Source organism: Mustela erminea, chromosome 19 (genome assembly GCF_009829155.1).
Source record: "Mustela erminea isolate mMusErm1 chromosome 19, mMusErm1.Pri, whole genome shotgun sequence".
Lineage (NCBI taxonomy): Eukaryota > Metazoa > Chordata > Mammalia > Carnivora > Mustelidae > Mustela > Mustela erminea.
This window is the reverse complement of record NC_045632.1, coordinates 15,942,461-15,970,130: the sequence shown is the minus strand read 5'-3', so window position 1 is coordinate 15,970,130 and position 27,670 is coordinate 15,942,461. Positions and strand designations below refer to the sequence as shown.

Here is a 27,670-nt window from a genome sequence, read left to right as displayed (position 1 = left end):
CATGCTTTTGTTTCTCCCACCATGGCCTGTTCCTTGGCTCTCAGCCTTTGGGTCAGAGCGACCGCACTGGTCCCAGCCCCTCCTGTCCGAGGTTGTGGGGAGAACTCATGTCCTCGACCAACCAGAAAGAAGGGAGAGAGTTTGGGAGGGCAGGACTCAGGGCTCCGCCTGTCCTGCCTCCTCTCCAGGCCCAGCCCGAGATGAGGGTCTGAAGGAAACCTCTTGGGGGGAAAGATGGTCCAGTGAGGATGCATGGGAAGAATGAGGGACAAGAAGAATGATGAAGAGAGAAAGAGGGAGGGAGAGATGGACATACATGTCCTCTATCTGGGCTAAAGCAGACGGGGCAGCCTCACACAGGAAGCAACATACCAGAGAAGTTGGGAGTGTGGACTTTGGAAGTGAAGTGCTTGGTCTCAAACCTCAGGTCTGCCACTTCTTGGCTGTGTGACCTTGAGCAAGACCTCTCACCTCCCCAAGGCCCGGTGTTCTCATCTGTAGAATGGGCGGATCCGCTGTGCCCGCTTCGTGGCGGCGGTGCAGTGAGAGCCACACACATTCGTGTGTATAAAGCTCTTAGTGCACGTCATGGTATACAGTAAGCACTCAATAACTGGGGACGTTGTGAACCAGATTTTGGATTGTTGGGTGGATGATGGGGCAGATTCTCCAGGGAAGAAGGTGGACCGTAAGCTCTTTCCCTTTCTTTCCTCATTTTAGAACTACCTTTCCCGGAACTTCTATACCCTGCGATTCCTTGCACTCTTCTTGGCCTTTGCCATCAACTTCATCTTGCTGTTTTATAAGGTGCTGGTCACAAGGGGCCCAGAGGATAGGCGCTTATCTCTGCTGGGGGACAGGGTGGCTCGCCCCTACCAGGTTTCCCAGGGCCCCCTGGGACAAGGTGTTGGATTGGGGGTGCCAGGGAGGTTCGGGCTGGACACCAGATCTTGGGACGCCCACAGGAGCATGTGTGGGCATCTGGGTGCATCTGGGACAGAGCAGGAAACCAGTGCAGGCTTCCATGCTCAGCTCTGCCACTCACCAGTCCCATGGCCCTGGGTGCAGACCTTGGCCTCTGTGACGTGCACTGATTCAATGAAGCTTCTTTGCTTTCTCATAAGCTAAGGAGAAATCTGCAGGGAGGAGGAAATGGGCAGCTTATGGAATGGAAGGAAAGGGCTCAGAACCAGACCTCCTGAGACACAAAAGGGCCTTGGGTTCTTACTAGAAGATCTAAATAACAGGGCAGCTAGATAACGGTATAGCTTGGCTTCTGTGGGATCGAATCCCGGCTCCACCACCCACTGGCTGTTTGATGTTAGGCAAGGGCCTTAACCTCATTGCCCCTCAGTTTCCTCATCTGTAAAATGGGACACTGACAGTGTCTATCTCTGAGAGCTGTGGGGCTTACAAGAGGATTAGCACGTGTAAAGCACTTAGAACGGTACTTGGCATATAGAAAGTGCTGCGTAAACATCAGTTATGCCTAATTTTAGCATTCATGTTAATACTGGTGGTCAGTCTCTGCAAGGATCTGCTGCCAAGGAGAATCAGCTCCAACGGCTTCCAGTCAGTTCAATAATCAGATTCTCAGGACAGAGTCTGATTTGCTAGTTAGGGTTCCAGGCCCACCCCTTATCTTGACTCACAGTCTCACCGAAGTAGCATCTGTCTTACACCCCCCCCCCCCCCCCCCGCCCAACCGCTGCCTTCAGCCTCGGGAATGGAGGCTGTCAAGTGTGTTCGGCTTCCAGGTGTGGCAGGCCCTGACCGACCTCTGCCCCCTTCAGGTTTCAGACTCGCCGCCAGGGGAGGATGACGTGGAGGGCTCAGCAGCTGGGGACCTGTCAGGTGCAGGGTCTGGTGGTGGCTCTGGCTGGGGCTCAGGGGCCGGTGAGGAAGCGGAGGGTGACGAGGACGAGAACATGGTGTACTACTTCCTGGAGGAGAGCACCGGCTACATGGAGCCCGCCTTGCGCTGTCTGAGCCTGCTCCATACGCTGGTGGCCTTCCTCTGCATCATTGGCTACAACTGCCTCAAGGTGGGTCATGATGGCGGTTCTGGGGCAGAGGCTCGTTGGGCAGGGAGTGGTACTGGGCTGCTGCGAGGGTCTAGGGCACGGGTGGGGCGATCTCCCATGGTGGTTGGAACAGAGGGGGCCTGGAACTGGAGTAAGGGCTGCGGGGGCTGGGTACAAGATTGGGGTCTTCAGCAAGGACAGTATTCAAACCCGGAACTCATGTGGGTCACAGGTGAGAAGCCAGGGCCTGGGACCATATTAATTTCTGGATCAAGAGGCAGACTTTGTCACAGTGACTGTTATTTTCTGTATACTGATCAGCTGGCGAATGAAGGCTCATGGGGTTCTGTGGGGTCTTGGATGTGACACGGGCACTAACAGGGGAGTGTGGATTCTGACATAACAATGCCTGAGGTTTGTGATGCCCCAGAGGCATGCTATGAGAGCTTCAGTTGGGTTCCAAGGGGTCTGTCTGAACCAATCTTGATGCTTTACTGCTGGAGGAATAGAGTTCTTTTGGCTTAGAACTTTTGCATATGCTGTTCCCTCTGCCTGGAATCCTTTCTCTCACTTCCAGCTCCTTTTGCCTGCCTCTGTTTTATTCATCCCCCCTCCCTTGGGGAAGCCCCAGCCTCCTTCAGGCACCACTTCCGGGCTCTCATGACTTGCTCCTATCCCAGCCCTGAACCACCTGCCCACCTTTCCCCATGACTGCCCTGATTGCTCTGGGGAAGCTCCCCAGACGTGGGGTCTCACCCCCGTGCTAGCAAGATCTCCCACCTCGCACTGAGGCTGTGGTCTCCTTCTCCATGGCCTGACGCCCACCCCTGTGCCTCCCTGAACAATCCAGGTGCCCCTAGTGATCTTTAAACGGGAGAAGGAGCTGGCCCGAAAGCTGGAGTTTGACGGCCTCTACATCACAGAGCAGCCTGAGGATGACGACGTGAAGGGCCAGTGGGACCGGCTGGTGCTCAACACACCGTAAGGCCCGGGCCCCCACCTCGGGGCGGGTGGAGAGCACAGAGCTGGGTTTCCACTCCAGGCCAGGCCTGGGCCTCAGAAGCCTGAGGTTCTGGTCACTGCCGGCCCTGACTCAGATTCCTCAAGCCTGTCTTCCCCTCTGTAATATGGACAAATTTTCCACATACCTGTGGGGGTGCTGGTGACACATGGAGATCCCCCAGAGCCAAACCCCAGAGATTCCAGTTCAGGGAGTCTGGGACAGGGCCCAGGAACCTGCATTTAAACCCTGCCCCAACGTGTGATTCTTACCCAGCTGCCATGAGTAGGCGATAGGAAATCACTTGGTTTTTTCAATTGACCTCAGAGAGGGGACAAGCGTGTGCGAGAGTGATGTGGTGGGACTCCAGACCCCCAAATTGCATTCCCAGCCCCCTCTGGCCCCAACCCCCCACCCCTGCCATCAAGTCCTATTTCATGTGCTCATACAGTGGAGCCATGTCCTCTCTAGAATAAGAACACCAGGTCAGGTTCAAAGCCTGGGTTGGCCACACCCTAGCTGGGAATTCTCAGTCAAGTCACTGAGCCTTTCTATGCCTCCATTTCCGAATCTATAAAAGGAGGTGAAATAATAGCACTGAGGATCTTGTAATGAAAAAATGAATTCGTGTAGTTTCTGAGGCACAGTGAGTCCTGGATAAGTGTTGGAAGTTATTTTATCATGGGGTCCTGCCCAGGAGAGGTGGTTCAAGGAAGGGAGAGAAGCCACACGAAGGACATCCTATGCTCTCATTGTCACCATCAAAGGCACGTCTAACTTCTACACATTCAGGTGCACACGCTTCACAGAGTAAGGGAGAAACGTCTGTGTATTTTTTAAAGATTTTACTTCTTTAACTGAGAGGTGGAAGGGGCAGAGGAAAAGGAAAAGGGACAAGCAGACTCCACACCGAGCACAGAGCCCGATGCAGGGCTTGATCCCAGGCCCCCGAGATCATGACTTGAGCCAAAACCAAGAATTGGATACTTAACCAACTGAACCATGAGGCGCCCCAGAAGCATCTGTTTAAAGTTGTATCTGCTCAAGACCTTGACCTCTAAATACCATTTCCCAAGGTGGGCCGGTTAGCTCAGCTGGTTAGAGCGTGGTGCTGATAAATACCATTTCCCCCAAAAAGGAAGCAAGCTCCTCAGAGAAGCAGCAAATTCCAGGGCTGGGGTGGGGACGTGCAGCCAGCTGGGGCTACCTTGTGTCATGGGGCAAGGATGTGCTCCGTGGAAAGCGGCATCCAGAAGGGGCTCCCGCTGGACAGGTCAGGGCGGTCTGGGCCTCGGTAAAGAGAGGAAGTGCCACAGATCGAAACACGTCAGATAGGTCTGAACTCATGGATTCACGATAATCCTCGACGCCCAAACCAACGAAACTCATTCCCCATCTTGGCAGGATTTTAGGGCATCAGCCTGTGAATATGAAAACTGGTAACTAATGGGCCAGAATCATCATCCAAAGAGTTTACATCAAAGGGAGGGTAGTTTTGTCTCTTCTGCACCTCCCGCCTCCGCGTGCAGGACTGCTGCCTCCTGCAGGCTCCACCAAAAAGTTGGGGTCATGGTTGGCCTGGGGCAAACTTCCCCTGGCATGAGGTCTCTAGACCCCATCTCCTAGGGGGGCGCAGCCCTGCTGAGCGGGGTTCCCTGTGTGAAAAGCGTTGGAACTTCCGCCCACCCTGGCCTGGCTGGTGGCTCCTGGCCCTTCCCACCCTAATATCTCTGGGTCTCTCTCTTTCGGCAGGTCTTTCCCCAGCAATTACTGGGATAAGTTTGTCAAGCGGAAGGTGAGGACATGGATGGGGAGGTGGCAGGGCCTCCTGGGAGGGTTTTTTTTTTTTTTTTACCATTTTATTTATTTATTTGATAGAGATCACAAGTAGGCAGAGAGGCAGATAGAGGGAGAGGGGGAAGCAGCCTCCCCACTGAGCAGAGAGCCCAATGCGGGGCTCGATCCCAGGACCCTGAGATGATGACCTGAGCTAAAGGCAGTGGGCTTAACCCACTGATCCACCCAGGCGCCCCAACTGGGTGGAGTCTCTTGCTGCTACCTGGATGTGCCGGCCCTGACAAGCAGTCGCTTTATGTGCAACCCTGGGCAAGGGGTTTTGGCTACCTCAGTTTGCCCATCTGGAAATGGGCACAATAATCCCACCTCCCTCTGTGATGACATGATATGTGGAACGAATGCAGCAGAGTACCCGGCTCGGAATGAGGACCCAATAAGTATTAGTTAAGAAGGAGGAAGTGAAGTGCACAGACTCCAGAGCTGGACTGCCTGCTGTTCTGCCCCTAGCTGTGTTGGCCTTTCTGTGCCTTGGTTTCCCTCAGATTCAAAGTGGGGTTATTGTAAGAGGGCTGACCCCACAGGTGGTTGTGAAGATTACATGGGCTCCTGCATGAGCAGTATCTGGCACCAAGGAAATTTAGATCCTTCGTTTACTCAACAAATATTTATCGAGCACCTGCTTTGTGCCCAGAATTGCTTTAGGGGGCTGGAATCCAGCTGCAAACACAACACTCAGGCTGTCAAGACAGATGCTGAGCACATTTATAGGGTTTATGTGGTGATAAGTGTTGTACAAGAAAAAAAAGTGAAGAGGGAGTGTGTGTGTGTGTGTGTGTGTGTGTGTGTGTGTGTGTGTTGGCCGGGCATAGGCAGGAAAGGACACACCAGTTAATGAAGTGAAAGGGTGACTTAGGTAGAAATCTGGAGGGAGTGTCTTAGGCAGGAGGAAGAGCCAATGCAAAGGCCCTGAGGTAGCAATATGTCTGGTTTATTTGAGGAGCTGCGAGGAGGTCTGTGTGTCTGTGTGGCTGGAGCAGAGTGAATGAGGAGGGGAAGATAAGTTCACAGATGACAGAGACCCAATTATATAGGGTTTCTTGACTACCAATATGATCTTAATAAATTATCCCTATGAACTTGGCTAATGAATCAACTGAAACTTTACCACTCTTGGACCCTCCCCCTGGGCATCTGAAGAAAGATCTGGCCCTTCTCTCCAGAAAGATGCACCCCAATTTCTCACACAAAGTTCAGAGTGTCCCCAGCCTCACCCCATGCAGGCTGTGGTCCTCCCCGACTCCAGCCATGTCCCCACTGCCGCACACTCCCCTACGCAGGTCCTGGACAAGCATGGGGACATCTACGGGCGGGAGCGGATTGCCGAGCTGCTGGGCATGGATCTGGCCACACTGGAGATCACAGCCCACAATGAGCGAAAGCCCGAACCACCACCGGGACTGCTCACCTGGTGAGTCGGGGACCAGCCTGCAGGGGACTGGGGTGGCCAGGGAAGGTGGCCAGGGTCTGAGTATCAGGCATCTGGCCATCCCTCTTCCTCTCGCCCTGCACAGGCTCATGTCCATTGATGTCAAGTACCAGATCTGGAAGTTTGGGGTCATCTTCACAGACAATGTGAGGAGGGGCCCATTGGTGGGGGAGGAACTATAGGAGAAGGGCCTTTGGGGAGCTGGGGCCCCCCAGAACCCCAAACCGGGGATTGACTCCTGAGCCCCTGTGCACTTCGGCCTGTGAAGCACCCTGGTCCCTCAGGCCCCTTGTCCCTCGGGTGCTCTTGAATTCTCAGACTATGTCCTTCAGCAAAGGGTTCCCTCTGCCCCAGGGATGGCTTCTCACCCAGAGTACTCCAGATCCTCCAAACACTCCCTAGGCAGACATGACACCCTGACCCCCACAGCACTCCCATTCCTCTCAAATGTTCCCAGGCTCCCTGTTCCCACAGTGCTCCCTAATGTTGCGAGTGCCCCTTGACCCTCATGAGCACTCCCTGACCCCCTGAGTTCTCCCCATGAGTCCCGGATGCTCCCTAACCTGTGTGCCCCTAACCTCCCTGACCCTGTGTGCCCACAGTCTTTCCTATATCTGGGCTGGTACATGGTGATGTCCCTCCTGGGACACTACAACAACTTCTTCTTCGCTGCCCACCTCCTGGACATTGCCATGGGGGTCAAGACGCTGCGAACCATCCTCTCCTCCGTCACCCATAATGGGAAGCAGGTGTGTGGAGGAACCTGACTGAGGGCTGTGAGCCTGGCGGGGATGAGCTGGTAGTCTGAGTAGGGGTGGATGAGGGGGCAGGGCTGGGTGGCTCCCGTGAGGAGGGGCAAGGCCGGGTGGGCTGAGCCAGGGTGGGTGTGCCTGGTGGGACTGGGGAAGGAGGGCCACACTGGCTGACAGTTGCAGGGGCAAGGGTGGGTGTGCCGGGGAGGCTGGGCCTGGGGAGGGCAGGCTGAGCACGGAGATGACAGCACCCCCCCACCCCCTGCGCCTCCAGCTGGTGATGACCGTGGGCCTCCTGGCGGTGGTTGTCTACCTCTACACAGTGGTGGCCTTCAACTTCTTCCGTAAATTCTACAACAAGAGTGAGGATGAGGACGAGCCTGACATGAAGTGTGACGATATGATGACGGTGAGCCCCTCCCCCTGGCGCTCGAGGGCCCTTAGCGCTCCCGTCTGTCAAGGGAGTTAATAGGAGAACCCACCTTGCAGATTTACCATGGGGGCCTTTGAACGGCGCCAGACACGCAGTCAGTGTTCAGCGAGCGTTCGTTGCCGTTGTCGTGTTATTTGAGCCTTTATTATTTTTTTTTAAGATTTTATGTATTTATTTGACAGACAGAGATTTCAGGTAGGCAGAGAGGCAGGCAGAGAGAGAGGAAGGGAAGCAGGCTCCCTGCTGGGCAGAGAGCCCAATGCGGGGCTTGATCCCAAGACCCTGGGATCATGACCTGAACCGAAGGCACAGGTCCCACTGAGCCACCATGGCACCCCTATTTGAGCCTTTAAAGCTATTATTGTTGGAAAGGTGCTCACACATTGTGCCCCTGTCACTCACGAGCCATGAGATTTGGGGTGGTCTGCCCAACCTCCTCATGCTCTGGTGTCCTCCTCATAAAATGCATGTGTCATAACAGTGCCTCCAGCCAATGGCTGATTGTAGGACTCCATGGAGCTCCCTCAAAAGTCTTACAGTGGCACCTGGTGTGTATTAAGTATTATGTAGGTGTTAGCTACTCTCATCGTGATCTATGAAAGCTTCCCCCAGGGGCGGCTCTGTAGGTGGAGCGAGTATGTGGTTCTTGATCTCTGGGTTGTAAGTTCGAGCCCCAGATTGGGTGTAGAGATTACTTAAAAAAAAAAAAAAAAAGAAAGAAAAAAAAGAAAAGAAAGAAAGAAGGAGAAAACTTCACCCAAAGCATCAGCATGCCATGCTTGTTTATATGTTCTCTTTTATTCTGATAATTTGTGGTCATGACCCGGACTGAGCTGCGCCTATGGAGGCATGGGCCACAGTGGAAAAGAATGATCTCATGGCTATTGTACAAGATGTCCTGTACTCTGGCGCCTTGCTCTCAAGACACAGTCCAGCCCCTCAGCCTGACATTTGAGGCCCCGCCAGACCTAGTCTTGCCACGCATAGCCCCGTTCCCACCACAGTCACCAGCCTGAACTCTTAACCGAGACACAGGGTTCTCTCACTTCCTGGGGACACAGAAAGAACAAGTGGAAAATCTTTCGCAAGTGTCAGGCAGACCGTGCCCCCCTCCTCACTCAGAACCTTCTCGTAGCTCTCTAGTGCTATGTGATAAAATCGAATCCCTCCCCTTGGTTCACAACACCAGGGAAAAGCCAGCTTTACCTGAGTCTAACCACAGTCTCTCTTGCTTTTTTGCTCCATGGCTGCCTGTCCTCTTTCGGTTCCCCTAAGACCATGTGTTTCCTCCCACCCAAACCCTTAGCATCTGACATTCTCTCCTTCTTCCACCACAGGCCCCACGTCCACGCCCCTCTCTCACTTGACACGTCACCTTTCAACTTAAATGCTGCCTCCTACAGGAAGCCCTCCCCAACCATCAGCTGGCCTCATTTCTCTCCCTGCTCTTGCTTACTGGAGCTCTATTTTCTAGCCTCACTGAACCTCTTTCAGTTCCTCCTGGAGCACAATGTATTCTTTGCTCCCCAGCGGTGATGTAATGCATGTGGTTTTCTCTGCCTGGAACACTTTCTCCCACCTAACACCTCCTTCAAGTTCTAGCTCTCACATGTCCCCTCTTCTAGAGAAGTCCAGCCTGATCACCCTGAGTCAGGCTTTCGAAGCTTCAAAGCTTTCTGTGCTCCCTCTGTTTCTCCCCTGATCGCCCTGTGCTTCCCCCCGCCCTGGCTCTGCCCCCTCTGCCTGTGTCCTCCCTATCACAGCCATGATCACTTCTGGCCTGTCACTATCTGATGCCATGTTTGTGAGCCCTGGGAGGGCAGGGCCCAGAGCTGACTCAGTCACTGCTGTGTCTGCTCGTCCCCTCAGTCCAGGGCCCTGGAGGTACTTGGAGAATGTCGGATGATAGAATGTATGACCAGTATGCTTGTCACCCGCCCCACAGTGTTACCTGTTTCACATGTACGTGGGTGTCCGAGCCGGTGGGGGCATCGGGGATGAGATTGAGGATCCAGCAGGCGATGAATATGAGCTGTACCGAGTGGTCTTCGACATCACCTTCTTCTTCTTTGTCATCGTCATCCTGCTGGCCATCATCCAGGGTCAGTGCTGGTCAGGGTTGTGAGAGTGGGGACAGACTGTCTCCTTTAAGAGTGTAGTCGGCCTGGACTCATATCCTGGCTCTGCCTCTTCCTACTGTGAGACTTTAGGCAAGTCACCTCTCTGGGCCTCAGTTTCTCCATCTGCAAGTGAGGATATTAATGATCCTAACCTCGCAGGGTTACTGTGAGAATGAAGTTAATTCCTAGGTGTTTTGCTCATAATAAGTGCTCAATAAACACTAGGTGTTATCTTCAGGAAGCAGGGATAAGATGAGGGAGATGGGGCGTGGGAGGCAAGGCTCAGAGGTAGGTAGCCCGAAGAGGGAAGAGTTTGGGCTGGGTCGGAGTTTGGGCACTGACTCGCACCTGCTGCACCTGCCGCGGTAGGTCTGATCATTGACGCTTTTGGCGAGCTCCGAGACCAACAAGAGCAAGTGAAGGAAGATATGGAGGTAGGTCGAGTCTGGGGGCGACCCAGAGGGAATCCGGACCCCCAAGGGGGAGGGCGTTGAATGGGCCGGGATTCTGATGTCCCCCCGCCACCCATAGACCAAGTGCTTCATCTGCGGGATCGGCAGCGATTACTTTGATACGACACCGCACGGGTTCGAGACCCACACGCTAGAGGAGCACAACCTGGCTAATTACATGTGAGCACGGGCGGGTTGGCCAATCAGGGGGGTGGGTGGGGCGTGGCCACTGACGGCGAGGGGCGTAGTGCTGGGCATAGGCATCCGCCAGTTAGGTGTGGTATCGGGGTGGGTGGCTTCCCGGCCAGCCAATCAGGAGAAAGTTAGAGTAGTCCTTAACTATCTCCGCTGCCCTCCCCACCTCAGGTTTTTCCTGATGTATCTGATAAATAAGGATGAGACGGAACACACGGGCCAGGTAAGGGGGTGGTAATGGGAGGACTGTGGGCAGGAGTAATAAAAGGCCAAGCAGCAGGTGGCAGTAAGAAGCTCATGTTGGCATGAGCATTTGAAGATGTGACCAAGTCTTCCCCGTGCCCCAACTCTAGGAGTCTTACGTCTGGAAGATGTACCAAGAGAGATGTTGGGATTTCTTCCCAGCTGGCGATTGTTTCCGCAAGCAGTATGAGGACCAGCTTAGCTGAGACCCCCAGCTGGCCCTTCACCCCCAACCTCAAGTGCCTTATTCTCACAAGTCCCTTAGCCCCCAAGCCCTCCCCCGAAGGCAGCTGGGGGACGTGACCATGTACTGGAGAAGTAAAGTCTGTGCTATACCCCTGACATCACTGTGTTGGGTTCTTGACATTTTGGGAATGGTGGGTGGGTGGGCATCCAGGAATTCTGCCCTCCCTTCTCCCCTTCAGAAGAACAAGATGACAACAGAGGCTGGAGTCATGTTTATTGGGAGACAAGTGGGTGTCACAACCACTAAGTATGTTCGTTGGGGATGGGGGCACAGGGCGTGGTTCCCAAAACCCCCCGAGGGACTCATTCCTGGATGTAGAGGTTGCTGGGAGCAGTGGGGTCATCTGCTGGGCGTGTCTCCACCACCACAGGCCTGGGGAAGGAGGAGAGAAGTCAGTTCATTCGTTCATTTGTTCATCCATTCATCCGCAAAGGAGCAACAGCGGTTTTCCAGCACAGTGCTAGGCTACCGCAGCCACGGTCTCCGCCCTCGAGGACGGGAGACCAGTCTAGAAGGGGAGACCACCATGACCCAGTGAATTACATGAGTGCAAAACAGCGTGGAAACGTATCCCAAAGGGTCAGCCAAGGTGGCCCAAAGATGGTGGAGGGGCTCCTGGGTGGCTCAGTTAGCCGTCTGCCTTCAGCTCTGGTCATGATCTTTGTCCTGGGATCAAGCCCCTCATTGGGCTTCCTGTTCAGGGGGGAGTCTGCTTCTCTCTCTCTCTTTCTCCCTCTGCCCATCCCCACTGTTCCTTCTCTCTCTCTCTCTCTCAAATAAATAAATATTAAAAAAGAAAAAGAATAAATGGTGGAGCCTCAAAAAGGCTCAGGAGGGAACTTGGTGAAAGGTCAGGGAAGGATGTTCTGGGCAGAGAACAACCTGGAAAAAGGCTTTGAGGTGGGAGAGAGCTTGGGACTTGGCTGTAGAAGTCAAAGTCTTGTGGGCTGTGGCCAGGACTGGGTATTTATCTTGAGGCCACAGGAGTTTTAAATGGGGGGGGGGGTGACGCAATGGAACTTAGATTTTAAAAAGCCTCTCTGGCATGTCAAAAGGTCACCAGAGATCCTTGAAGGGGCTCTCACTGGTTAAATGTGGGAGGTCTTGTGCCTTGAAGTAAATAATGATAGTAATAGATAACCCCCCAGAATAAAATGGAAATCCACGAGGCTATGCTGAAATACACACACATACACACACACAAACACACAGAGCGGAGAAGGGACAGATCGTCCCCACAGTAGCATACTAGCTAAGTGCTACTAAGTGCAGAAATAGTCATTCACCATTTAGTAACTATCCTCATAATATATTCAGGCAGAAATCACCAATAGATGCTAAAACCAGGAGGTGAAAGTCTGGTAAGAAGCAGTAATATTTACACCCTCTCAACAAATCACCCCAAAAGATACTTATTAATACAAAAAGTGACTTTATAGTGGAGAAACCGGGCTGACTCCACCCTACCCAAATGCTTAAAGATTGTCCAGTAATGGGACAAAGTGACGTGACCTCATGATAGGATGCACTGAGAAGGGCACGCCACCACATCTGCAATATTCCTGCTTGAAATGCTTAGCCCGAAAACCTCAAACCCAACTGAAAGACATTCTGGAAAACAACCTTCCTGTACTCTTCAAAAGTATCAAGGTCCTGGGCGCCTGGGTGGCTCAGTGGGTTAAGCTGCTGCCTTCAGCTCAGGTTATGATCTCAAGGTCCTGGGATCGAGTCCCACATCAGGCTCTCTGCTCAGCAGAGGGCCTGCTTCCCTTCCTCTCTCTCTGCCTGCTTCTCTGCCTACTTGTGATCTCTGTCTGTCAAATAAATAAATAAAATCTTAAAAAAAAAAAAAAAAGTATCAAGGTCCTGAAAAACAAAGAAAGCCCGAAGAATTGTCCCAGGCTAAAGAGGAAAGAAACCTGACTCCTACATGCAGCCTATCAAAAAAGGGTAGTATTTTTTGGTTATAAAGAGTATCATCGGGAGGCACCTGGGTGGCTCAGGTCATGATCCCTGAGTCCTGAGATGGAGCCCCGAGTTGGGCTTCCCGCTCAGTGGGGAGTCTGCTTCTCCCTCTGGCCCTCACCTCGCTCGTGCTCTCTCTCCTTCACTCGCTCTCAAATACATAAAATCTTTCTTTAAAAAAAGCATCACTGGGGCAACTGGTGAGACCTGAATGGGTGTGTGGATTAGAAGGTAGTGCTGTCTTGTGCTAGTTCCCTCATTTAGGCAGCTGCACTGTGATCTGCACAAGGAGGTCTTTGCTTTAACTTAGGAGACAATTCACACCCCATCAGAAAAAATTACTACATATGAAAAAGGAAGATCAAGCAAATGTGGTAAAAATAAAAAACACACAACCCCCCCCCCAAAAACAGAACAACCTAAAAGTTAACATCCGGGAAATCTGGATGAAGGAAGGGGATACAAGGATTTAAAACTATTATTTAAATTTATTTTTGCAACTTCTCCGTGAGTCTAAAGTTTTGCCAAGATAAACAGTGAAAATAAAAATTAAAAAACAAAAATGTCCCCTTGGCTGCTGTGGGGGAGTGGACTATAAGCGGCAGAGATAGAAGCAGGAAGACCTTGAGAGAGAATGTCCAGGCCAAAGACACAGGTGGCTAGAGACATCTCAAGACACCTATCCACATCAGAGGCCCCCCTCCCAGGTTCTGTGTCCCCTTCCCCACGTCCATACCTGGGGGAGCCAAGCAGACGGAAGGTGAGAGTGGGGTCTCTCAGCTCCTGCAACAGCTGGGGAAAAGGTGTGTGTGTCAGTATCTAGAAGACTCTTCTCCTCTCAAAGAGAATGCAGGGGTGAGTGTCTCTGAACTTGTAGTCTTGGGTCCAGAAATAATCATTCTTGCTAATACCATTCACCAGCTCTGTGATCCACGCAACCAAGCTACTTTACCTCTCTGTGCCTCGATTACTAACCTGGGAAATCATAGGACCTTCCTGATGGGTGCTCGAGAAGATGAAATAAAATACAAACATATAGGGGCAGCATCTGACACATAGTTCTATGAGCTAAGTACCATTTTTCACTCCATTTTCCAGCTGAGAAGGTGAAGTCAGTTGCTTAAGGCCAACCAGCCGGATTCCAGCCCCGGCAGTCTGTTCATGCTCTTAACCACCTGCATATCTCTCTAGTGAGCCCCATTTTATCGTTGGGAGACCGAGGCTCAGAGAGAAGCAGAATCTCTTGCATAAGATCACACAGTGGCCTGGAATGAGCTCTGGACTGGAGAGACCCTGGGGTATATAGAAGAGGACCTGCCTGCACTGAGACGGGAGGGAGCTTCCCCTCAGAGCCCCACACCCTGACTCAGTCCTCCGGGTCCATCTGGGGAACTGGAAGACCTGCAGGGGAGGGGCAAGGTTACGGGCGCGTTCAGATGGAGACGCTTACCTGGTCTGAGCCTGGAGCCCACACCTGCACTCCATGCTTCCAAAAGGCCTGGAGGCGACCCCCGACCATAGCTGGGAGGAAAGCAGAGCCGGTTACACTTGGGTGTCACCGAGCATCCACTGGGAGCCCGGGGTCCTCCCATCCCTGCACCTACCCACGGCTTCCACAGCCTCAGTCATGGGGATCTCTGGAGTTCGAAGCCCCCGGACTGGGGCTCCCTCTGGGGTCACCAACTTCAGAGACCCTAGAAGAGGGTAGAGAGCGGGTTTTAAGAGCGAGGCTAGGAAGGGCGGACTGCTGATAGATTGAACAATAAATTCATTGAGTAGCAAAGCAGGAGGCAGGCAAGGCCTAGAGGGGTTCAGCAGCACAGGGTCTGCGAGGTGGAGATCCAGGAACAGTGGAGGAAAGAGAGGGAGGAGGCTCCTTACCGTCCATCAACACCATCACCTTGTCCTCCTCTACCTGGGTCACCTGTACCGGTCCCCTGTGCTCTATTTGACAGGAGAAGTTCAAAAAGCCCATTCCTCTGGATTCTGCCTTCCTCCGCTAGGCACCCCTTCCATTCCCAAGCCCCAGGCTAACTCCCGCCCATCAAGAGGCCGGGCTGGTCCTCACGCTCACCAGCTGTACCTTACACAGGTTCAATCCCTTTCCCAACCACACCTCCGGGCTAAAGCACCGCTCAGCCGCCCAGCCCCACCCCTCCCAGCAGCCCCGCTCCCAGCGAGCCCGCCCCAGTCACCTGTGCTCATCTCGCCCAGCCAGCAGGAGAGCGCGCCGAAGCGCACGGTGTGAAAGAGCACCGACTTCGCCGGCTGCCCCGGGCTCACGCCGATGCAGACGGCGGGCAGCTCGGAGCCTGGCCCGGTCAGTAGCGCGAACACTGGAAGGGGCGTCGGGAGCGGGAACAGCACCTGCTGCAGGGCGCACAGGGAGGGGCGGGCTCAGAGGAGGCGCGGGGCGGGGCCTACGAGGGGCGGAGCCTCGGGGGCAAGCCCGCAGGGGGCTTCCCAAGGATTGCCTGGGCTCTAGGTTTGGATGCCGTCTAGAAACTTCAGGGGGTGAGAGCCCAGAGGAGTGAGGTGGTGCCAACTTAGAAATGGACAAGTGTGCCTTAGAGTTGGCGTGGCTTCTGTTAGGGTCGTGCCGCCCTCACGACAGAAAGGCAAGGCCCCCGGAAGGCCAACCTCAAAGGCAGCAAGGTTTCCTTGGACTAAAAGGATCTGGGTGGGGTCTCCTTGGAGACCCGAGGGCATGGACACAGGGCCTGTTGGAGAGGGGCGGAGCTTAAGGGTCAGGAAGCCCCCGGGAGGGTGAGCCTCCCGCGCCTTCCGCACGTGGGCGGGGCCTCGGGTGGAAGCTCTTGGCAGAAGCAGAACGAGTGGGAGGCCCTAGCCACTGAACCTCACAGAGTCCCCAGCCTCTGCAGGCCCCCTACCCGGACCAGCAGGAACTTGTTCATGGGCTGGTACCACTGAAGCAGGACCACAGACGTCTCCAATGCCCCGCACAGGAACGGGCCCCCCGAGCTCGCACCCTCCGCTGTGGAGGTGGGTAGGGATGGGTTAGAGTCAATCCTCTCTCCCCTTCCCTCCCCCCCGACCCCCGAAAAGGGCACACATCTCTCCCCGGACTCTGGACAGCGGGCCTTAACTCTCGGGTAGATGCAGCCCAAGCCCCGCCCCCGCCCCGCCCCCTTCAAGTCCACCCAGCTGGGATCTCTCTCACCCACGCAGCAAGCGCGGCACCCTTTGGTGTCCTGGATCTTGGTGGAGACCATGTTTTTCCTGCAGAAGAAGGGAGGCGTAAATGCAGAGGGACGGCAGGAAGGGGCATCCCAGGGGTCTGTGATGCCACTGGGGGTTGGTACCTCGCCAATAGCCGATGGGGGCTAATGTGAGCGATAGGGCTTCCCGCTCTGGTCTCCTTCCGTTCCAGCAGGCCCAGGATGCTATGCGAATACAGGTGGGGGGTCTTTCCTGCAGTGTGGGTGTATGTAGGGGGGAAGCAGGCTGTTATAGGTCACCAGACACTCACTGTTCCCTGTCCCTTCGCTTGGCCCCATCCCTTTGAAGCTCCCAAGGCTCCAAGTCTCAGACATTTTTGCTTATTTCTTTTTCACTGGACATATTTTAAATGTGCACCATAGGCCAGGCACCGTGCTGGGCTCCGGAGAACAATGAATGAGTTAAACATGTTCCTTCTCCTCCTGCACTTGGAGCCACATGCGAACCAGTCAGATGCAGTGACATACATTGCTCAGTTTAAGAGGTAACTGATCTAGAAATTCTCCTAAAGTGTGTCTTCAAGCAGCCTATTTGGCTTGGCGTTCCCCCATAGTTTAGAAATTATCTTACACAAAATGTTTATAAAACAATAACACAAAATTTTAATCTCTAACTCCTCACTCAATTTTAGGAAATTGTGGAGAAAGGTTTTTTTTTTTAATATATTTCACTTATTTATTTCACAGAGAGATCACAAGCAGGCAGAGAGGCAGGCAGAGAGAGAGGGGGGAAGCAGGCTCCCCGCTGAGCAGAGAGCCCAACCCTGGGGCTCCATCCTAGGACCCTGAGATCATGACCTGAGCCAAAGGCAGAGGCTTAACCCTCTGAGCCACCCAGGCACCCCTGGAGTAAGTTCTAATTGGCATCTGAACATGGAGGAAATGTAAAGACTCCCTGTAGACCTCACCTCAAAACTGACTGGAGGTGGGACTACTGTGAACCCCATTGCGCAGGTAGGGAAACTGAGGCTCAGGGAGCAAGTCCCCCAGTGAAAAAATGGCTGAGATTTATAACTGTGGGCTCTGTGAAGGTGGGGTGTATGTTGTTTTTTTTCCAGCTGTGTCCATCTACCTCCCAACCCCCGACTCTCAACGCTTTAACTTCTGACCCCCCCTCCTCCCACCCAACCCACAGCCAGACCTGAGAGAGACATGAGGACATTGTTGATGGAGTACACCCAGGTAGTCCGGCTGGGAAAGAGCTGCAGAGAATGGAGGAGATAAGGCCCCATAAGACCCCAGCAGCCCCCAACGCCAGCCCTTGCCCTTGGCCCCTCAGTTCTGTGCTCACCATCTCCAGTGTGGCCTCCTGATCATTCCGGTTCAAGATGAAAATGCCTTCCTCTGCCCCCAGAAGCAGGTGCTGGTCTGTGGGGACAGACACAAGGCCACTGAGACCTACCTCACCCTGGGGAGCCTCCTCAACCCCCACCTGTCTGACCTCAAACACTGGTAGTCTGTCCCCCAGCCCTGACCCTCAGTTCTCTCTTACCCCCATACTGACACTCCCAGCTTCTGTTTCCCCAAATGTGAACTCAAACCCTAACCCAATCCCCTGAGCTGGTCTCATTCTCACCTACCTCTCATGCTTGGGCCCATACATACATCCTGCAAATCCTGACCCCCAGCCCCTCACTTTTGACCCCAGCATTAGTCATGCTTCCCCAAATAGCCCTCTGAGTTCTGTCCTTCTCTCTTCCCAGTTCTGGTCCCCAACTGCTAATTTGTCTCAACAATGATCCTCAAACTCCGGCCCTCTGAAAGGTGGCTTTTTCTTTGTCCAATGTGCCCCCCCCTCAAATTCTAATGCTGTGTTTTCTTTAATGAGTTTTAGCAATTTTTTAAAGATTTTATTTTTAAGTAATCTCTACACCCAACATGGGGCTCAAACTTACAACCCTGAAATCAAGGGCCGCCTGCTCTACTGATGGAGCCAACCAGGCGCCCCTAATGCTGTTTCTTTAACATTGATCTCTCACTGACCCTGTCTTTTCATGCCCAAACTCTTCCCTTTTTGTGTTCCCATCCCCCAAACTCCCGAACCCCAAAATGTGGATCCCCAACCTCTACCATTAACCTCCCACTGAGGTTAATGGGGTCCAACTGTGCCCCATCTTAGACCCCAAACTCGGACCTTTCTGTTCTCTCTGATATTCCTGGCCACTAAATTCTTATTTTCCTCGTTTTCACCCTCAAATCACTTCACTCTACCTATCTCTGATCCGCAAACCCCAACTGTAACCCCGGTCTTTGGTCCTGCCTCAGTTCTGCCCCTCCTCTGTTCCTGCCTCAGTGCCTCCATTAAGGCCCCTCCCCATCCCCCCTCTGAGAGCCCACCCTTGGTGGAGGGGTGTGTCCAGGCAGCTGTGCTGTGGATCCGGAGCGGGCAGCCATTGAACAACTTCACGAGAAGGGCACATCCCTAGGCAGGGCCCAGGAGCAAAGCAGCAGATCCAGCAAAAGGAGGGAGGGGACAGGAAGGTACAGTGGTTAAGACTCTGACCCAAGATAACCAGCACGCAAATCCCACCTCTGTCTCCCCAAAGCTTTATCACCTCTGCAAGCTATGCATCCCTCTCTGCCTCTGTTTCCCCATCTGTGAAATGGGGAACAATGCCTATCTCTGTGATCCCTACCTTCATCTGTGAAGGTTGACACCACACAAGGACATGAGGTCAGGGTCACACACACAACCCCCCCCCCCCCCCCCCCCCCCGGCCGGGCTCACCAAATGTCACCTCCCATCATTATCATTCTGCCCACCCCCAGGCATCCCAGCCCCATCCCCGGGTTGTGAATCCTTGGTACAGCCCGGCTCACCCTTCTCTTCATCTTTTCCTTCTTCGGCGGTAACAATGGGGGCTGATCAGGCTCCGGGGGCGTTGGGTTCCAGAGGGAGGGTTCTGAGACAGGGTGGGGGTAAAATCAGCCCCCAAAGGCCCCCCACCCTCCCCACACACCCCTGCCCACCTCCTGCCCCAGCCTGCCCATTACCTGAATGGGCAGTTAGGTGGGGGCTGCGGGTGGCCAGGGGAGGCCCGAGGTGAGGGGTACGGGGTGGAGGCCCACTGGCACAGCGGACCAGCACCCCCGGACTCAGCTGTCCGTCATCCCCGGTGCCCCCGGGCCCCTCGTCTGATGGAGAACGGAACTTGGGCTATGGAGATTGAGGAGGAATGGGTGAAGGGACATGAGGAGATCCCCGAGAGAGGGTGCCCTACCTCCTCCAGAACTAATGTTGGCCGTTGGTTGTGGCTCACCCTCCTCCCAGTGTCCTATTCCGGTCCCAGGCATCAACCCTGACCTCTGTCCCCACCCCCACCCACCACCAACACACTGCAGCAGTTAAAAGCTTAATGCCCAAGTGCTTTGTGCTGGGGGCTCCCAGGACCAGTGCCCATCTGGCTAAATACTTTGAATCCCACCCCTGGGTTCAAGGATGCTGCTTCCAGATCCCAGTGTGCTCAGGATCCGATCTCTCAGACTCCAGCCTTAGAGGGCACAGTATCCCAGCATCTAAGGACCCTGGTGCCCAGCACCCAGCTCCAGTGGGCCCAGGGCCTTACCTTGGGAGGCAGGGGAGGAGGTGTGGCCTCTGCAGGGGTGGGGCTGGAACACAAAGATGGGGTGAGTTGGTAGGGCGGTTGCAAGGATTGGGGGTGGTATGCGACTGGAGGGCTGAGGTCAGGAGGGCCAGGGCTGACTGGGTCTGGGCTGGAGCTGAGGATTAGAGCCCTCAGAGGAATGGTGATGCTGGCAACAGCGAACCCAAAGGGCAAGTGTGGACAGTGCCTCCAGCTGGAACTTCACGATGCCGATCAGGGGAGCTGGGGGGCTGGGCACCGCCCATGAGCCCACTGCAGTGGAGATGTACAGAAGGGATGGGCGGGGGGCAGGGCTGACTGTTGCCCCCTCTAGGGTGGGGTCTCGGTCGGGGGTCTGGTGTGGGGCAAGTTCCCAGGGCGGGGAAGAGGCCGAGGAAGGCTGGGCTCTGAGGGTTCGGGCTGGCATCTGAGCAGCATCGGGGAGCTGGGGCCCCGGCCGCGGTGGAGGGTCCGGGGCTCAGCTGGGCTGGCGCCAGGGGTTGGCTTGGGGTGGGTAGAGTGGGAGCCAGGCCAGAGAGTGTCAGGGGTGAAGGAGTGTCAGGGGGTGCAGGGGGAGACAGTATTAAGGGTCTAGTCAGGTGTCTGAGGATGAGTGGCGGAAGGTCGGGTTGGGATGGAAGGGAGACAGCGGCTATAGGAAGATGGGGTGGGTGAGGGCTGGTGGGGCGGGGCCAGGCCTCTCTTACATGTCCACATCATCGTAGTCATCGTCGGACTCTGACAGCTGCCTCCTGAGGAGTGACAGGCATGACCCTCAGGTGCTTCCCCCACATGTCCCAGCCCCCACCCCTCCACACTGAGGGTCCCTGACCTCGGGCTGCTGCTCCTGAAGTCTTCAGGGGGCTGTAAGTGGGCCTGTGAACAGTCAAGGGTCAGCGGTGCCTAGCGGGAGGGGAGGGTATCTGAGGCGAGGGCAAGGGGAGACCTCTCACCGTGTGGGCTACGGGTCTGGACTCCATCGCTCTGAGCTTCCGGAACTCCATGTGCCGCCCTGGAAGGGGGAGGGTAACAGAGCTGAGGAGACGAAAATGGGGGCGGGGGTGCTTCGGGCTCAAGATCTTAGGACTGGAGCTATCATAGGGGGAAGGGTCTTGGTTTCCAAGGCGGGGGGGTCAGGGTTTGGGACCAGGGAGGTGGGGGCTCAAAGTTATAGAGCGTTTGTTTTCAGGGTTCATTTGGGTATTGGGGATGTGAGAGAGATTTCAGAGGGCTCTTTTGGGGGTCCTGGTGTTATGGGAAGACTCATGAGGTCTGCCTGCAGGTCACAAAATTAGGGGGTCTCTGCAGTAATTTTGTAGGTCAGATGGTGATGAGGTTTTCTAGAGTCTCTTGCAGGGTCCAAAAGTGACGAGAGTCTCTGAGGGTCTGTGTGGAAGTGACAAAGGTCTCCGGGGTCAGTCATGAGATCATACAGTGCTGAGGGTCTCTGGCAGAATCACGGGGCGGGGGGGGGTGTCTCATATCTATTATAGGGTTACAGGTCCACAAGCTTCAGGATTCTCTACTCACGACAGCAGTCAGCATCTGGGATCCCTAGAGAGCTGGCCCGGTGGGTGGACCGGATCCGCCGAGGGACAGCAGGGGGCACCTGGGCAGAGGGGCAGCTCAGGGCCACTGCCCTCTGGCACCCCCACCACCCTATGGGCCCAACTGGGAGCCTCTGGCTCTCCCATACCCCTCTGTGCCCTCAGCCCTGCATCAAACCCTGCCTCCATCCTCCGCTTTTTCCCTTGGAGAGAGGCAGCAGGAAGGCGCTCCAGGCAAGGGGCGCAGCCTGAGCAAAATCCAGGAGGTTCCATCTTTGTTGGCCAAGGGTGCCCTTACCTCAGGCTCCTCATCTTCAATCTCGACCACGGGGGCCCCCTTCCCTGGATTCCTCAGTTTGTCAAGAAGATCTAGGATCAGGCCTCTATTTAGCCTGGGCTGGGACACGAGCTGATGCTAGAGAGGGGAGAAGGGGGTCAGCAGACAGAGGGCTGGTGTCAGGGAGAGGCTGGGACAGGGGCCTGAGAACCGGTCTAAGGGAATCCAATGGGGAAGGTGCCAACCGACAGGGAAGACAGGGAACTCTGGGGAACTGAAACTGGGGAATTTTACGGGGTTGGAAGGGATTAGAAGAATCTAGAATTCCCAGCAGGGGCAAATGGAGAATTCCAGAGGTGTCTTTGAAGGGACTGGGCTTCCCTGGGAATTCCAGAGTAGACCCAGGAATGGGTCTGGAGACCGTGGGGAATTTGTGAGTTTTAACAACTCAGGGTATCCTGGCAAAAGGCCTGGGGTACAATTTGGAGAATCTTGGGGAGGTCCTGGGGGAATTCTGGGGGTAAGAGTTTGGGAAGGGCTCTTCAGGGAAGAGAGGAGTGGTTTACACTTAGCATCTTGGTGGCGCCGGGCCGTTTCTTGGGGTTCTTAGTGAGGGTGACTTTGACAAAGTTGTGGAAGGCAGCCGACCTTGGGAGGAAGAAGCCAAGTTCTGGGGTGAGGAGACCAGAAACTCTCCCATCAGACCCTCAATCCTGGCTCTGCCCTCCCTATCCCATGTCCTACCATTTGCCTTTTTCTTTTAGCCTGGGGGGCTGGTAGCCACTCTTTGTCATGAGGAAGAGAACTCTAGAAAAGTAAGGAGAAAACACGGTGTTCAGACCCCAGTGGGGAGGGGGGTCAGAGCTCATGGCTCAAGGGGTCCCCCATAGCACTGACGTCAGCAGAGAGCAAAACAAGGGACAAAACCAGATTGGGGTTCAGGTTTTACAGTGCACTGGGATGCCACTTCTGGCGGACTCTGTCTGTCACATGACAGCTATAGCACCTATGATGAGAGCCTCCAGATAGGGAGTCCCTGTGATCGCGGGGGTTCCTGCTGTGGAGGGGTGAAGAAAAAGCTTTCTGGGTTGAGATGATCCTTGGGGTTCTCAGAGTGAGCTGTGAGGAAGAGGTGTCTCCTGTAGGTGGGGGGGTGATCAGGGTCAGGGTTGGGGGATACTGGGGCTACCAGTCAGGCCTAGCTACCTGAGGGGGTGCACATCAAACAGCGGCGGCTGCAGCTCGGCCAGTTCTATGGCTGTGATGCCCAGGGACCAGATGTCACACAGCTCGTTGTATCCCCCCTTCAGGGCCACGGCCGCCACTTCTGGAGCCATCCTGGGGGGCAGAGACCCTCAGCCAGGGGTGACACCAGGAGGGGAAGAGGGTGACGCGTGGGTGCGGGGGCAGAAGAGAGACAGAGAAAGGAAAATGGTGCACAGAGAGAACCAGATGCACAGAAACGTCAAGATGAAGGGAGAGATGGGAATAAAGACAGTCACAGGGAGGTTGAGACAGAGACAGAGACAGAGGGATGAGAAGAAACATCAACACAAAGAGAATCTAGGCAAAAAGAAAACTCAAGAGAGAGCCAAAAAGTAAGAACGTTCAACAGGGAAAGATAAAGGCAGGGAAAGGAGCCGGGAAGGAGATTCCCAGTGACCCAGGTGGGGACAGCCACCACCCCCCATCGCACCACCAGCTGCCCACCAGGCATCCCTCACCAGTAGGGTGTCCCAATGAAAGAGAGGCGTCGAGCCAGCGTGGCCCCAATCTGGGCCGAGATACCAAAGTCAGCTGGAGGTCAAGAGGGAGAGAAAGACATAGTGACCTGGGGTGCCCTATTCCCTTGGCCCCCAGCCAGTCCCCCTCCCCAGCACCACCCACCACACTCACCCAGTCTGACCTCCCCAGCATCATTGATGAGGATGTTGGCTCCCTGGGGAGAGGGGGGAAATGAGAGGCTGTCAGAGACACCCCTCCCAGCCCAACGCTGCCTCTAGCCCCTGGCCCCACAGCTCCACACCACCCTGAGTCCTCCAAACACCACTTAGTCTCCTGGGTGCCCCCCACCCCAACCACCAAGGCCACTTTTCCGTCCCAAGACCACCTTGATGTCCCGGTGTATCTTCTTCTGTGAGTGCAGATAGGCAAGTCCCTGAGAAGAGAGATGGACAGGGGTGCTGTGAGTGCTCAGGGGCCAGAGCAGGGAGGAGGCAGAAGGTCCCTGCCCCCACCCCAGCCCACCCGTTCTCTCCTCACCTGGAGCACTTCCCGGCAGACATAGCTAATCTGGAGCTCTGACAGGGGGCCTGTCACTGCAAAGGTCACACCAGTGGCTTTGGGTGGGAACTAGGAGAGCTGGTCCCGGGAGACTCCAGTCCCCACCCACACTGGCTGAGAGGGTGCCACACAGGGAGGGGGGAACAGATGAGACAAGTGGGAGGGGGAGATGGAGGGACAGTCAGCGACCAACGTAGGGAACCGGAGGCCAGAGGGAGACAGATTCATTCAACAGATATTTACGGTGTCCACTGGGTGCCAGGCACTGTGGTGGGCACTGGGGAGACAGCTGTGGACAAAAGACACAGAGATCCCTGCCCGTGTGGAGAGAACATTCCAGTCGGGCCACGGACTGTAAACAACATAACTACAGCACAGCCCCCGAGATGCTAATAAATACCAAAAGAAAACTAAAGTGAAAAAGAATAACAGGAAATATATGTGGGAAGGGGGTATGACATTTTACCGGGTGGTCGGTGAAGTCTACTCTGAGAAGGTGGCAGGCTGAAGATGTGATCAGTCCAGCTCAGAAGGGAACAGAAGAGCTAGTGCAAAGGCCCAGTGGCTGAGAGGGCCCCGTGGGTTCGGAAAGCAGCAAAGTAGGTGGAGCAGAGTGGGGGTGGGGGAGAAAAGTGGTAGGAGGTGAGTCTGGCAGCTTGGGTGCAGGTGGGGGTCACCCTGGGAAGCTCGGGCTTCTCTTTGGGGGGAATGTTCTGAGCAGGGGGTGATGGGAGTTTGCAAAATGAGAAAAGGCAGAGGAATATGGATACCGACACACACACAGATAATGAGAGAGAAACAGAAAGACAGAGAAACGGGAACAGATTCAAATTGAGACCCAAAAGCATGAAGAAAGGCTGAGAAAGAGAGAGACACAGAGGTGGAGAGAGAATGATACACAACAGACAGAAGGAGTCAGAGACCAGGTCTGCTAGGCCAGCTGGGTGAACCACTTCCTCTCTGAGGGCCTCAGTTTCCCCCTGGTGACCTAATGTGGAATTTCTTCTTTGTCTGACATTTGAGATCTTGGGTTCATGGGGAGAGAGAGGAGGCCAAAGCCACAGGTGGCCGTGAAAACTGGAGAGGCGATCAGAGGCCCATCCCATCCCCATCCTCAAATTTTCCAAAAGAGCAAGAAGCAGACTGAGAGAGAGAGAGAGAGAGAGAAGAGAGAGTCAGGAATTCATTCACTCAGTCAGTGAAAATGTGGACCCAGCTATGGGCCAAAAAATGCAGAAATACTCAAACACTGAATGGACACATTAGTGAGAAAATGCCAACAGAGGAAGATGGGAGAGGAAAACAGAGGGCGTGACTGCATGCAGAGATCGGGGCTAGACTGTCAAGTGCTGGAGGGAAGGGCCCAGGGCTCACTCGGTCCCATAGTATTCCCCGAACCAACCAGGCCAGGCCTGTGCCCAGATTGGGGCTCCTCGTAGGAAATGTGGACCAGAAAGACCGTTCCAGAAGACACAACCCCAGAGAGATAGGAGGGGCAGAGGAGGGGGTGCTGCCTGGATCCCCCTTGCCCTTCGTCTCACCTTGATAGATGTCCTGGAGAGAACCAGCCCCACAGAATTCCATGCATATCCAGAACTTCTGAAGCCTTTAATTCAAGAGTAGCAAGAACAACAGCAATCAGTCGTCACTGGTGGGTGAACCCTGGCTCACTGTCTGTCTCATTGCACCTCAACAGGAACTTTAATGTAACAGCGGTCATCCACCTCCCCTTGTCCACCAGAGAGAGATCATCCCACTTCCGTTTTATAGGTGGGAAAGTTGAGGCTGAGAGGAAATGAATGTTCGGGGTCAACTGGACCAAAACCCAGGTCTTTTGACTCAACCCAGCAGGACTCCTAACTCTGCTAACCGATGGTAACCCAGAAGACAGGGCAGATATCTTCCAAGTTGGGGGTGGTTCAGGAGGACAAAGGGACCCAGGGTACCAGGTCTGGGGGGGGACAACGATTATTACTGGGGTATCTGGGATATTAACTTAGGGGTCTGGGAATCTAGGAAATTAAGGGAGCAGAGAATGGAACTGGGGGGCCTGAACGGCAGGATGATGAAAAATTAGTTTTAGGGGACTTGCTTTCAGGTTTGGTTACTATGAAGGGATTGCTTTTGGGGATCCATGCTCAGAAACAGGAGTCATGGACTGCAGATTACATCAGAGAACACTCTGGTCAGAAAAAGGGGACTTCAGACTGGGGGGGAGCCAGTTTAAACTTCGAGTTGGGGGGGTCCAGTTTAAAATGGGAGTCCAGGACTGGAGGTCAGGAATGCGGGTTCTGGGCTGGGGGCCAGGCAGGGCCCCAGGGCAGGTCTGAGGCTCATCACCAGAGATAACTCCCATGGTAGGCCACGATGTTGGCATGCCGGCAAGTTTTCAAGATGAGGATTTCCTTCTGAAGTGTGGAAACATCGTCGTCTGTATGGAGGAACAGGAAAGAAAAGGCCGCTGCGGGGAGGGCCTATGGGGGAGGCATCCCGGTGTCCCGAGAGGAGGGGTCAGGGTTGGGGAGGGAGCGCCCGTGTCCTCACCAGGCTCCATCTTCACCATCTTCACTGCCACCAGGTCCCCCGTCACCTTGTCTCTAGCCTTGTGAAGGGGAAGTTGGCAGTCAGGCAGGCTCCATTCGCCTGAGTTCCAACTCAGCATCCCTGAGCCCCAGCCAAGGACTGGGATTCCCTCTCATCCCCTTTCCCTCTTGGGCCTCATCCCCAGGGCTCGCTGGTCTGAGGGTGATGGAGAAGGAGGGGTGTCCTCACCTTGAAGACTTCTCCATAGGTGCCGCCACCCAGCCGCTGCAGCAGGTCATAATGATCCCGGGGGTCCCTGTTAAAGATGTCGGGATCCACGAGGTCCATCCCTGGGGGCTGGAGCTGGGCCTGTGCCCAGGGGCCAGCAGGGCCTCAGGGCTCGAGTGTGGCACCTCCCTCCCTCCCCACACGTCCTGCACCCTACACCCGCCTTGCCTTGCCTCCACCGGCTGTGGCCTCCCCCCTCCCCACTCTCGCTTCCTGCCCCAGCACAGGGCTGTGCTGCCGGCTCCACCCCCTGTCCCCTGGGCCCGGAGAGCCTGTGAGGGGCAGCTTGCCTTGGGACCCAGGGGACCCCCCTCTTCCACCTCCAGGGCCCAGGGCTGAATGTAAACCAGATGCAAACTATCTTGTGATCTTGGGGGAGGGGGGAGGAGGGCCTGCCCTGGCACCCCCTCCCGCGTCCTGGGCGGTGGCTTAAAACCACAGTTGAAACTCTGCTGAGTGTTTGAGGGTTTGGCCGCCGTCCGGAGATGGATGATAGGCCTGCCCAGGAGCGCCCATGCCCCGGACATGCCCGTTCCCTAGGGTACATATATACACTTGGCCGTATCCACCAATGTACCCACTGTGCGCAGATCAGTAGACGCGCAAATGACTGGATACCCGTGTGCACACACGTGCTATGTGTGTGCACATACCTCCACGGATATACCACATGCTTGTGCATTCGCGCCTCAAGTGTGCAGAAGGGCACTCGCCTTCTCCCCCAAGACCGTAGAGGACTGAGCGCCAGCCAGCAGGTTACCGGAGCCCTTCAGCCCAGCGTGACCGTGCCGGGTAGAGCATCATCACAACCTTACGGGTCCCTAGCCCTGGGGTTGGGGAGGAGTGTGGGGACGAGGTAGAGGATCCCAGAGCTCAGGATCCTGCTTCAGAAGCCGAGGCCTGGGGCAATGGGGACCTCAAAGGGCACTTCCCTAAGGAATCTGGCCAGGCCCAAGTTAAAGTATACTGCGCGCTCCCCTGCACGGATTTGTGAGTTCACGATCGCGCGCAACACGAAGCCCGCACGCCGGTAGGGGGTCTCCCAGCCGCGGAGTTCACACACAAGTCCCTGAGGGGGCTAGGACACCGTACGCGAGGCCCGGGAAAAGCTTCGCCCCGCCTCCTCGCCCCTAACCGGGCGCCTGCGTACTGGACTAGATGAAGCCTTTTTTCACGCTGTGGGTCCGGGTTGGGGGGAGCGTATGCGCACGCGTC

The 27,670-nt window shown here is 55.0% G+C and overlaps 2 protein-coding genes across 4 annotated transcripts in view; one reads left to right on the top strand and one right to left on the bottom strand.

Moving 5' to 3' along the window:
- Nucleotides 1-10,844, top strand: part of RYR1 (ryanodine receptor 1) — a 108,072-nt gene extending 97,228 nt beyond the window's left edge. The window contains 13 exon segments of the mRNA XM_032325359.1: nucleotides 721-807; nucleotides 1,794-2,045; nucleotides 2,875-3,005; nucleotides 4,777-4,819; nucleotides 6,159-6,289; nucleotides 6,393-6,453; nucleotides 6,910-7,056; nucleotides 7,334-7,468; nucleotides 9,438-9,594; nucleotides 9,982-10,046; nucleotides 10,144-10,244; nucleotides 10,431-10,482; nucleotides 10,613-10,844. Coding sequence (XP_032181250.1) covers nucleotides 721-807; nucleotides 1,794-2,045; nucleotides 2,875-3,005; nucleotides 4,777-4,819; nucleotides 6,159-6,289; nucleotides 6,393-6,453; nucleotides 6,910-7,056; nucleotides 7,334-7,468; nucleotides 9,438-9,594; nucleotides 9,982-10,046; nucleotides 10,144-10,244; nucleotides 10,431-10,482; nucleotides 10,613-10,708 — 1,458 coding nt within the window. The 3' untranslated portion in view covers nucleotides 10,709-10,844.
- A 101-nt stretch (nucleotides 10,845-10,945) lies between these two features.
- MAP4K1 (mitogen-activated protein kinase kinase kinase kinase 1) lies at nucleotides 10,946-27,152 on the bottom strand. 3 transcript variants are annotated; one of them, XM_032325368.1, is made up of 32 exons: nucleotides 27,109-27,152; nucleotides 26,417-26,483; nucleotides 26,189-26,246; nucleotides 25,985-26,075; nucleotides 25,186-25,250; nucleotides 23,624-23,679; nucleotides 23,472-23,519; nucleotides 23,258-23,300; nucleotides 23,086-23,158; nucleotides 22,568-22,699; nucleotides 22,106-22,168; nucleotides 21,928-22,009; nucleotides 21,383-21,499; nucleotides 21,068-21,146; nucleotides 20,491-20,549; nucleotides 20,370-20,413; nucleotides 20,245-20,289; nucleotides 19,520-19,562; nucleotides 18,948-19,110; nucleotides 18,774-18,856; nucleotides 18,291-18,375; nucleotides 17,245-17,321; nucleotides 17,095-17,155; nucleotides 16,038-16,146; nucleotides 15,896-15,954; nucleotides 15,606-15,709; nucleotides 14,910-15,084; nucleotides 14,596-14,658; nucleotides 14,319-14,408; nucleotides 14,165-14,235; nucleotides 13,451-13,506; nucleotides 10,946-11,121 (listed from the first exon to the last, which is right to left on the bottom strand). In XM_032325368.1, exons 1-32 carry the CDS (start codon nucleotides 27,135-27,137, stop codon nucleotides 11,052-11,054), a joined length of 2,460 nt encoding a protein of 819 aa, XP_032181259.1. In that variant the 5' UTR covers nucleotides 27,138-27,152; the 3' UTR covers nucleotides 10,946-11,051. The 3 variants fall into 3 exon arrangements, with proteins under 3 accessions (XP_032181259.1, XP_032181256.1, XP_032181258.1); XM_032325365.1 differs by lacking the exon at nucleotides 27,109-27,152 and adding an exon at nucleotides 26,746-27,017; XM_032325367.1 differs by lacking the exon at nucleotides 27,109-27,152 and having other exon boundaries at nucleotides 26,417-26,617.
- Between the last annotated feature and the right edge of the window lie 518 nt (nucleotides 27,153-27,670).